This window comes from Peromyscus californicus, unplaced genomic scaffold (genome assembly GCF_007827085.1).
Source record: "Peromyscus californicus insignis strain IS unplaced genomic scaffold, ASM782708v3 Scaffold_19__1_contigs__length_69161282, whole genome shotgun sequence".
NCBI lineage: Eukaryota > Metazoa > Chordata > Mammalia > Rodentia > Cricetidae > Peromyscus > Peromyscus californicus.
The window spans coordinates 49,464,646-49,476,871 of NW_026294491.1; the positions used below are offsets into that span (position 1 = coordinate 49,464,646).

A 12,226-nucleotide genomic window follows, 5' to 3' on the forward strand; every position below is an offset into this window, starting at 1 on the left:
TGATCATTAGATGGGACAAGGAATTAATTAATAGCTTAAATTTGTAAACAATATTATTTTATACCATCTGATATTTAAAGATGCTATATCACATGAGCAGTATATTTCCCAATAAAAATCCTGCAGTCCACTTGCTTTATATAATACTCTCCCTCAGCCTTCATTTTTCCTGTAGAGAAAACTCCCCATCTTCACATTACATGCAGACACAACTACCATGCTTCAAGGAATCCCTATGTACAAGGAATCCCTACTGAAATCCTTAATAATAGATATCCATGCATGTCTTAAGCTAAGTATCTGTTTCATTTAGTGTTTTATGCTTTTTAATTTAAAGTTTTTATAGATTAAAAAAACTTCCCTAGGTGAATACTGTGCTTACATCATTTCTATTTCACCCTTACATCTCCCCCACCACTCCCTCTCATGCTGATGACCTCATCTGCAATCTTCTTCATTTTACACACACCCCACACACAGAGGACCTACTGAGCCCATTTTATGATGTTCTTATGTAAATGTGTTTAGAGCTGACCACATTTTAAGGATTGGATAAATTATCAGTGGGCTCATCCCTAGGGGACGAAGAAGGATTTTTCCTCTCTTGCAGTCATTGTCTGTAGCTCTTCATCTTGAGACGAGGCCTTGTGAAATTTCCCTTATCTGCACCGTCAATAGATGTTGTCATTATGCATTGTTTAGGCAACCATATGGTTGAGGTTTCCTGGTTGCAGCATCTCTCCTATCCAGAAGGCACAGCTCAGCTGTTAAAGGTTAATGCTCACATTTCTAAATGTGTTTTATACTTTTGTACTGTCTTTCTTTCCCCCCTCTGGCACTCAGTAACATTGATAGCAGCATCAGCATGACAGGAGGAGAAAAATCGTAGTTGCAAAAAGCATTACTGAGCTGCTTTTCAGAGCCTATCACAAAGCCATAGCTTTAACATCACAGTACTTTGTCACAAGGGACATGAGTTTCATGGGTCTACTTCCACGGCCATAGCTGTAGAAACTTGATGAATACAGTACTTCTCAACTGCATCTTATTCTCTATGACTTAAAGCACAGTTGTTATGTTATCTGTCAACCTGAGTGTGAAACAGAACAAAAAGCACTGTTCATTATCCTTACTTGTCCTGAAAATCATAAATAACCTTTGTTAAGTGCCAACCCTCTACTAACTGTTCTTACCATTACGATTGTGAACATGTCTTCAAAATTACTATTGCTTATACCTACTTTATGTAGTTGCACTAACTATTTAGGATTATGCAATAAACATGAAAAGAACAGTTTTTAAGTCACCAGGAAGACTTTTTATTCAAGACAGCTGTAACTTTTTATTCAAGGCATTGCAATAAGGGAAGAGGGACAGGCTCATCTCCAGATACAACAAGGACATGGTTTGAGTTGTAGACAACAGCATAAAAGGGGCACTGTGTGGGGGAAATTACTAAAAGGAAACATCAAGTATGGCACAGTTCTGATCTAAAAGAATTCTTACTAAAGCCAGACAAGAACAAGATGTCAAAGTATGGAGATGAAGAACAGATGAGAAGAATGGGGGAGGTTATAATCTAACTTAGCAAGTTTTTAAAAAAGAATAACCAGGTTGAGCAAGCCAAGGACAGGAAAGGGGCATGGTCCAGACTTAGGAAGAGTGCTCAGATGATCCTGAGTAAAGTTAGGTCATGGAGATTACCTTTGTAACCTTCTTGTTCTCTTGGGTCTGATCTCCAAAGTGGTGTAGAAATATAGGGAAAGCTACAAACTCAAGACAAAAGTAAATATGTTACATTTTCTATTAGACACATGGAAAAAGGAAAAAGAAACAGGCAAAATTACTTTTGATAATATACTATACTTGATCCATTATTGGCAATTTTATCACTTCTATGAAAAGTATAAGGAAGTATCAATGAAATATCTAACATTATTTTCTTATAGTACCTATCCTAATCTGAACTGCTCAGTAGTAAAGAACTTGATAGCATGAGCAAGGCTCTGGGCTCAGTCCTCATCACTGAGAAAAGTGGGGTGGAAGGAGAACATCAGCCAATGTACAGCTACTACATCAGACGGTGTGGGTCCAAAGTCTAGGACAGTGAGTGACCACAAGGTACCTGGGAAAGGCTTATTGGATAAATGAATGGTAGAAATCCATTCACAGAAATGGCAGTTGTCTCCCCCTAAGTGGTTAAGATGTTCTTTTGCCAGGTTTTACTCTCAAGTGTCTACTGTTTTGGGAAGGGTTAGATGGATATTCCAAATAATAGAATAGTACACTTCAAATATATTTATTTAACACTAAAATAATGATTAAAATATGTTAAGGTATTTATTCATTTCAAAGTTGGTTGTTTTTGTTTTGTTTGGGGTTTGGGTTTTTATTTTTTATTTTATTTGTTTAATTGCAATATTGAATTATTTGCAAAATGAAAGCTCTGGTCTTTATCCTTTTTTGTTGTTGTTAATGTCTAAAGTGGTTTTCACATTCTCTGTGCAACAAAATGGTTTTATCTAATTTTTTCCCTTGGATTCTATATTGAATACCTACCTGTGCATTATTTACTCGCTACAAAAGACCAGGGTAGTGATAGCTAGATTCCTCAGCTAGTAATAGTAAGATGGTTTGACTTACACTGTGTGTAATATCACTCCCGAATGCTTCTATTTTCCATTATCCTTTCTCTCTCAACTAATGTGTTAAAAATGAAGGCAGTTGTCTTTCCTATTTGCCACCCAGTTAGGATATGTCCATCCGACTTGCTTTCTGTTTCCACTGTGAACACATTCAACTATAAAAATGATGTGCCTTCACCAACTAACCTCTAAAACAACCAAGAGTCCAAAGGATTTGTGAAAATATTTATCTGACAATCTCTCTATGTCGCATGTAGCTCCATTTGATGATGGCTTTGTAGATCCAAGTTCAAAAAAGGAAAGGAATTAGAAAACTGAAACATACTTTCAAATGGGCAGTATGCTACATTTTTGTTCCTGCCTGGTGAGTGACAGGAAAAGAACGCAGCTTCTATAGCCCTCCTCCCAATAATTAAATTTCTTGATAGAGACATGAACATGTTTTTGATGTAACTCATGAATTCTTTGGCAAGCGTTTTAAAGACTAAATCAATGCTAAATCAGAGGTATTTACAACATCCACAAATTTAATCCAAAGAGGATACTTAAAAGCTCATATAGATCTAAATGATGTTCCCCCAGATGGTGAATTAATGTAATTTTAGCAGGAAGCAAAGTTGCACAAATATGCAATATTGAGTCCTTGCACTGGTTTAATGTATCTGAAGCCACCGCAGCGCAGATGTTGCTTATCACATTGGTGCCAGTTGCCTGTCTCTCTCCACACTACAAAGGGAAGAATGGGATTTGGGAGTTCAGGAAACATGATTCATTTTCTTACTAATAATTTGTCAGTAATTGAAGCTTTTGGTGACTCTTATATAGAAATGATTCTCGTTATGTTCTTTTCAGGGTTTGAAAGGTGACTTGGGTCCTCGAGGTCCACCTGGTCCAAAAGGAGAGAAGGTACTGTATGTACCCCCAGAGTGTCCCAACCTTATTTTAAGATCCCCCCAAAACTGAGTGACTTCTTGTAGATCCCGTCCAGTTGCACAAACATCCTGAGATGATTTATGTGAAAAGCCTCTGCGTGAGGAAAGCTTTTTGGTTGCTTTAGTGTGAGCGACTGGGTGTGCCATCACTAGTTGACGTTAACACACGTGTAAAACCTCCGGTTTCTCACCTTCACTCGACAGCATGAGGTGTTCCAACACCACATTAGCAAAGGTGTCCTATGTCAGGAAACTCAGCCAACAACACCAAGCTGTCACCTTAATAATCAAGCAGGTGGCTTCGGAAGGAAGCGAACTTCATACTTCAGCTTTAGATTAAATGCTCCATTTCTTGTGTACCATTTTGTAACAGCGTTTTGGCAGTGGCCTCTCAGTGAGAGCTAACAAATATTAAAGGTAAGGGCTGTATTGAGTAGGGTAACTAAGCAATTCTGATTCCATGGGAGTTGTACATGTCTGCATTTTATTTCTCCATGGTCATCAGATGCAGAATTCCTTGTCCATCTTAAAATATTTAACTCTGAGTTACAGATGATCTCACAGAGCAATCCTTGGGGACTGATTTTTAGTTCCTTAACAACTGTTATTTTAGTGCAGCTGTCCCCCAAATAATGAATATACAATGCTATGTCTTAAAACTTGAGATAACTAAATTTAATGAGAAAAAGAGAAAATCCTAGATATACTTGACATGACAGTCCCATGGCACACAGGAACATGGACTCCATAATGTTCAAGGCAACAAAAACCACAGCAAGGACACTCAGTCCTAATGACAGAGTTCTCACGAAATGAGTAGAGCACCTAGACAGTAGAACACAGAAGTGACACATCATGAACTCGTGGATACTTTTTCAATGACTTTTTGTTTTTAAACAGGGTCTCACCATGGAACCCTGGCTGGCCTGGAACTTGCTATGTCAATTAGACTGGCCTTAAAAATCATTGATAACCCCTGCCTTCCCAGTGCTGGGATTTAAAGTGTACACCACGACTGCCACAGCCAGCATTGTCAAAGACTTTTTCATAGTCAGTACACATGCCTGGAAACCTGCATTCACACAGGTCAACAAAGCAATTCTAGCACTAGAAGATACACAGATGGAGGAAAAGTCATTGAACGCTGAAGGCAGAAGTGAGGCCCATTCAGTAGAGCCTAGGAGAGGTGGTGGGAACCATTCTTTGCAGCTGGAAGGCACGGAGTGGGGTGGGGTGGGACCCACTTATTATTTCTGCTGATGCTCATACTAACTTTGTCAGATAAATTATCTGTCTCTATGACGCTTCCCAGCTGCTCCGTTGGCAAGTAACCATATTTGGAAAGATAATTTTTTTTTTCTAATTTTGGATTTGTAGTCAAAAGAATAGAAAATTAGATTATTTTAGTTTTTCAAAACATGTTTTGCTACCACAGAAAGCACAAGGGCACACGAGGCGATTTTTATATCATAAGCCCTAAAGGGAACATAATGAAGCTCTCATTGTGTAGAAAATTTTTCAAGGAAAATTCTATTTTTATGTCCATTCAGATTATGAATTTGGTGGTAGGGAAATAGGGGGTGGATCTGGGAGGAATTGGAGTGTGGGGGAAGAATATGATCAAAATACAGCATATGAAATTCTCAAAGAATAAATAAAACCATAAAAAGATTTATCTGTATATATTGCTTCTTCCCAGAAACCTTTAAATAATGTGCAGAAAGGTGCTGTTGGTAATTGCAACTTTTCTTTCACCTATTTTAGGGTGATATGGGACCTCCTGGGCCACCAGCCTCAACTGTAAGTATTCTTAAAGCAAAAAAAAATTAAAATATTCTGCTTTCTATTCATACTAGCAATACAATTTAAGCCATGTAGTATTATGGAATTGATGATGATATCTAAATATGCCTAGTGAACCTTCTCATTTTAAAGATGGATTCCTGCCCTGAGCAGTGAAGCATTTGACCCAAGGTCTTAAGGTAATGTCTTACAGGAGTCTGTAATCAGTAACTACCACAAACCATTTTCTACATCCTTCCCATGGTCAATAACCATGCCCCTGTGTTTGATTACACATTATTTTGTAATAAAATATATATTATGAGTAAAAGGAAGTAGAAAGTTCTACTTAGCCTAAAAATTATAAAAGTGACACTAGATATAACCATTCAGTAGGAAAAACAGCTAACTCCTTTCCTCCCTTTGCTTTTATTCTTTCTTTCTTTCTTTCTCTCTCTCTCTCTCTCTCTCTCTCTCTCTCTCTCTCTCTCTCTCTCTCTCTCCCCCCCCCTCCCCCTTCCTTCCTTTTTTTTTCTTTTTTAACATGGTCTCGCTACTGAGCACGACTACCTCACCCAGAACTCAGAATTCACTATGCTGACCAGGCTGGCTTTGAACTCATAGAGACCCACCTGCCTCTGCCTGCTGAGTGCTATGCTTAAAGGTGTGTCCCATCAAGTAAAACCAAGAGCTGCACTTCGCACTGATGGTTACTTTGCCCCAAAGCCTGCCAGAGGCTATTGCTAATTCCCATGATTTACTTGTAAGAAATGCAAATGATAAAATGGCAACAGAGTCATGAGAAAATCTAATAATGTGCACATGATAAGATAGTTGCCAATTAAATGTTTCATCATTTCTTAAGCACGTAATCATAAATATATGGCATATTCCCATTTAGATACAATGTATTACTACAGATTTTCTGCATAGAGTATAAAGATTCTTGTTTAACTTAAGAAAGACTCTAAGCTTAAAGGAAAAGAAGCAAGTATTTTTTTAAAGATCAAGTATAGCCTGATGTCTGTCGGATTTCATGTTGATATTATGAATTGCATAAATTAAGCATGAAGTCACTAATATTCAAACTCCCATGATGATGCTAGAAGGTCAGGGTTAAGGATGTCTCCCAGTACTCTGAATGGAGCTTTGCTATCTGTAGAGCACAGGAATTTGAAAGGGTTTGATTTTATACATGTATATTTTTCTTAGAAGTTGAATACCCCAAATGGAATGATAGTAATGTCTTGCTCACATTTTCCAACTGGCATTTAAAGAAAAACTATTTCTTGGTGTACAGGAAACTCAAGAAGCCAAAAAGGGTCTTACTTAAGAATAGCCAAATTCTTTAAGGTTCTTCTTTTCAAAGTTGAATAAAATGTTTTTGAAAGAAACTTTTACCATTATGCCTTCCATTTTATACATTTTGCAATTAAAATTTTATTTGGCATCATTTAGAGTTAGGCTTGCTTATCTTGTGCAAGGCACATGACTTTTTCTTCAGTTAAGTTATATGTCCAAGTACTTCACTTAGTCATTTGATTCCCTAGCCATTTTCAACTTTTGTTTGAGGACTGAATTGTGACCTTTGTTTATCATTTGACTTGAGATGGAATGTCAGACCCTCAGCCAGGAAATTGTATAGGACTCTATCTACATTGTGCATGTTTCATAGCAGCTGATTCCTTTCGGCTAAGGAACACCCTATGGTGGTCTCTGCCATTCATCTAAGATGCACTTTAAAGAAACAAAGCCAAGATATTTTTGCCTTGTGGTGTCTAAAGATATGGCAAATCCAAATCCCAATGAAAAGTGTTGCATTTTATAAAATGAAATAATATTATGTGGGTATTACTATTTGATGTGTTTGCCATTAATTTGTTTCCTTAAAAGACAATCAACCATCATCTATAAATAGGGGTGAATTGAGGTTAGTATCAACCTGAATACTCTAAATATTTAATTTATCTTATAATGCAGGTTAATATTTTATTAATTGAAGTAACTGATATCAGTCTTCCAGGAAGCCAAAATGACTAACTGCTCTATAATATACTAAACAAGACAATGATATATCAGTTCATCCATAGTAGTTCTTAAAACCAGTTTCCCACTAAAATCCACTGGAAAGTTTTAGAAAATACTAGTATTGGGCCTCCATCACCCTAAATTTTAATTTAATTGGTCTAATGTGAGACCAGTACATTTTTTAAAAGTCCCACAAGTAGAGCTAAATATGAAGTTGGAGTGGAAAACCATTGTTTATGGAAACTGTAGTGAAATAACCTTCCTTCCTGCCTAGAAAATTTTCAGAATGTTGAAGCACTCTGGCTTTGAAATCAAACTTAATGCACAGCAATAAAGAAATATCTCTATCTTGGGGAGGCATCCTGGTAAAAAATCAAGATAGAAAATGGCTTGGTTAAGTAGCGGGGTTAGGGCTAGGAATGCCTTTCAACTACAGCTTTAATCCAACTATTCAAGTATTCCTACAGGGCTAGATGCCTTAATGCTTCTCAAAATTTAAAGTGCATAGGAGCCACCCAGGGAATCTTCTTCAAGTGCATAGTTTTATTCTGTAAGTGTGAGGTTGAGAATAGAAATTATACATTCTCAGTAGGTACCTACTTGAAAGCTGAGGGCACTCCTGGTTCATGGCTCAAACAAGGCTTAACACTCTTTCTAGCTCACTGCCTTATTTCAGGTCAGTAGTTCCCATCTTTGCTTCATATTCAAATCACCACAGGCACTTTTAAAACTTATTTAACTTTAAGGCTGTAGTTTATGTCAGTGATGTCAGAACCTCTTGGAAACAAACATCTATGCAGTCACAGTTTAAATTTTCCTAAGGCAACTTCTACATGGTGAGACCCACGGTCTTGAAAGCACACCCAATGATTTCTGCAGCTTCCTCTTGAAATTCTTGAGCGAACATTTTGGAGTTACTCATTAGTCAGTATTTGTATCAGAAATACCCAACATGATTACTTTGGGACTTCTGAGAGAGACTAGATGCTTCAGTAATACCTAATATTTGGTTCCTGATTTCTTCATTGTGAAGGATGCACTTCAACCTACATATTTGCAACCTACCAGCAAGTCCAACCATGATTTTTCCTTTTCCTAAGCAAGTTCACAATCATTGACAATTCCAAGATATAGAGTACAAAAGACTATCCGAGTTTACACAGCTGAGCTGAGTAAGGAGAGTGAACAGGCTGAACAACTTTCCTCATCTAAACCATAGTACTTACTCATTTTGATTTACTATAAAGCTTTGTTTAACCATGAATGGAGAGAAATAGTAATTGAGTATAATGTCTTTGCATGCAGGAAGTTTGTGGTGAGTTAAGTTTATTCCAGTTATTTCTCTATCCCCGTGAATCATCGTGCTTTGGCTATTGGTTTTAAATTGAAAACTCAAGTAAAACCGCATTGTAAATAATCCAAGACAGTATACAAAACCATCTATTTTCATTAAGCGTTATTTTTGTTTCTTATTTGTACTTTCTAACTTCTCATATATAACTGGGTCTCAGTGAAAAAGTGGATAAAGGAATGACAGAAGCCAAAGTTGCAAGGAATAGAGAAAAGTTGAGTTGATGAAACAGTATGAAGGGCAGAACCCTGGAGCAAGTTCACTAGAAAAGTTTAATTGCAGCAATTCTTATGCTTTCCACCACCTCACAACCACTGACTGTTTCTCCTAGTACAGGATGCCTTGGAAAATACAGAAAACAGGGCTACTGAGAAGACTGATCAAAATGGCACTGCACTTTCCAAATGTAGTCCATACTAAATTCATTGTTGGCTTGGTGGACATAGTTCATGTTCCAATTCCAGAGTTGAGTCCCTTTGATAACATTTGGACCCTTCAGTAGATTCTTCTTCACAGGCCATATAGACAGAACTCTAAAGTGACCACATGAGGGGGGAAATATTTACCCCAAAACCAAATAGACAAACAAAAAAGAAGGAGGTGGGGGAGAAAGAAGAGGCAGCAAGGAAGGAAGGAAGGAAAGGAAAGAGAAGGAAGAAAGAAAGGACTGGATAAATGAGGGAGGGAGGGATGAAAGAAAAAAGAGATAAATCTGGGGACTGAAAACAGAGATGAATTACCCCTATGTCTCTTCTATCATTGACCTTTAATTATTCTATCAGTCTCCTTGGCTTGACAAATCTGAATGATTTTTGATATTATGTGAGTAAAGTTGCAAATCTTCCCAGATACCTTCTTTAAAGCATTTCCAGATTATTCTAATAACAAAACATTAAGTAATAACCTCAAGAACAACCCGGTGAATCTGAGAGTGGAACACAGTCTACAAAACCTTGCCCAAAAATCTTCTCTAAGTACCTAAGCCCAAAGGAAAGTCCCTCCTTCAGCACCCATCAACCCTCAGTAGCTCCTCAGATAGGTCTCCAGAGTCCCTCTCCTTCCACACTAGGAAAACATTTTCTTGAGATTATAATTAGATCATTTGGTCCCTTCTCTTTCTTCCCTCCAAACCCTCCCATATACATACCCTTGCTTTCTTATCCATGGCCTCTTTTTTCATTAATTGTTGTTACATACATGTATGTGTCACATATATGTTTATGTATGTATACTAAATATATAAATATAACCTGATCAAGGAAAACAATAGACATGCTAACATGAATAGGGAAAAACTCAAGAGGCCTCAGTCCTACACAAAGAACTACAGGCAACTAAGGAATGCTAAGAATGGAAGAAACAGTCTTCACTACAACAGAGCACACCAATTGGTTGTCCATTACTAAATGGTCAACCTTGAAAACATGCTTGAGTTTTTAACTGCCTCAATCCTGTGCAGGTCTTCCAAAGGTAAACATGGCCACTGTGATTTCATGCCATGGCATGTCCAGATGACCACACTTCATAGCACTCGTCCCTGTCCTCCAGTTCTTAGATTCTTTCTTAACACTCTTCTTAGACATTCCCTGGGCCTGTAGAGAGGGGAGATGATTGAGGTATCCCATCTACACCCAAACACTCAGGCTCTTGTACTCAACAGTTTGAACAGTAATCCTCCTCTGTGTTATCTACTACTCACTGCAGTAACAAATGTCTCTGACCAAGGTTGGGAACAGAAAAAAAGAAAAAAAAATCTAAACTATCAATACAAATATTTACTCACTGCAATAACAAATGTCTCTGACCAAGGTTGGGAACAGAAAAAAAGAAAAAAAAAATCTAAACTATCAATACAAATATTTAGAAGGTAGTTTGACAATATGGCCACTTAGAAATCAACATCAATAGGCCTATGAATTCCCTATTTTGGGGGCTTGACTAGGTTTAAAATACCAGTCATGAATTCTGCCTATAGAACAAGTTTCAAATCCAGTCAGGGTGGAAATTGGTCACTGCCATAAACATCTTCTCCACTATTGTACCAGTGGACACATCCTGGCTGGCAGATGCAGTACCCAGTGCTGGGCAAGACCATTGGTGCCTGTTCTCCCCCAGTATCCTGCACAGTACCTTAGAGCACTGTGAAAGACGGCCAGCAAGGAGAGTTTCTTGTTAAGTTCAAGACCAATTCCTCTGTATCCTGCAACCACAATGTGTGGTGTTTTTAGCAGCAGAGTCTTACCATCTAGCTAAAGTAGGTAACCAAGAACAATGGCAATAGTTTCTGTTGCTTTCAGTATCTCTGGGTCCTCTCCAGGCAATAACTTGAAGGGAAGTAACTGCTACCCACTGAATGAAGGAGCTACTACGGCCAAGTTTTAGAGCAGCACAACTCTATAGATACAGATCAATATTTAATAAGCAATTTGACAACATGACCATTTAGAACACAATAATAGGTTCTTATCTATGGCCGGATCTCTATAGCCATAGGCTTTTGTCCAGGTTACAATAGTAAGCATGAATTTTCTCCTGTTTAATGAAGAATAAGGAGCATAATGGATACTGTATTTATTATTTAAAGTAAACAAATGCTAATAACCTATAATATTGCTTTAGGTATTTTTTAAACAAAGAAAATATTATTAGGTGTCTACTTTTCTCTTTACTCTTAAGAAGTCATTATATTAATAATAATGTGATTACTACATGTCTATGTTATAGGCACGTACTTAAAATCATGTTGGACTATATCTTTTTCATACATGCTGTTCTTTGGGGAAGAAGTATTTCCTGTATGCTATTTCTTATCAGGTTTTGAGCTTTATCCATGTGGATGTTGTAGGTTATATTTATTCTTTTTAACTGACTTATAATCTTCCATAGGCAAAAAGCTTTTATACCAATAAAGATGTGAGAATTTTTCTGTTGATGATATTTTCATTTACTAACAATGTACAATGAATCATTTTGTGCTTATCTCTTATGAACATGAGTGTTTTCTTGGTTATATATCTACAGGTAAAGTCATTGTGTGATCAAGAATGTCCTTTGTCCAATTTAACAAGATACTAATTTCCCTCTCCAAAGTAGCTCTACAAATTATTGGCTTGTCAGTTTATAAGACTTCTAAAGTAACTACATCTCAACAATATTTAACACTGTTATATGTTTTAGTTCCAGGACTCTCAAAGCCCTGCAACACATTTAAATACTTATGGGGCTTTGGTTATAATATGGGAGGCATTAAAAATCAATGAGAGAAAGAACAGACCACCCCAAACATTATACTGAGGCAGCGGTTTTTCTGAGAGGCAGAAAAATATGTTACTCTCTCATAGTATTTCTTTTTTCATGCTGGCATATATTTACGACCTTAGTAAGATATCAAATTTGTTTGTATAGTCTCACATATTTACTTATAGCAAACCATACTGTCCTCATTTTAGGATGATTTTCTCATTTTTCCAAAATGTCCTCATATGACA

General features: G+C 37.1%; 1 protein-coding gene across 11 annotated transcripts in view; it reads left to right on the top strand.

Moving 5' to 3' along the window:
- The window catches only part of Col19a1 (collagen type XIX alpha 1 chain), a 339,939-nt gene that overhangs the window by 132,176 nt on the left and 195,537 nt on the right, over nucleotides 1-12,226 (top strand). For all 11 annotated transcript variants that reach the window (XM_052745271.1, XM_052745270.1, XM_052745262.1 and 8 more), the window contains 2 exons: nucleotides 3,498-3,551; nucleotides 5,342-5,377. In XM_052745271.1, coding sequence (XP_052601231.1) covers nucleotides 3,498-3,551; nucleotides 5,342-5,377 — 90 coding nt within the window. The remainder of the gene's footprint in view (nucleotides 1-3,497; nucleotides 3,552-5,341; nucleotides 5,378-12,226) is intronic.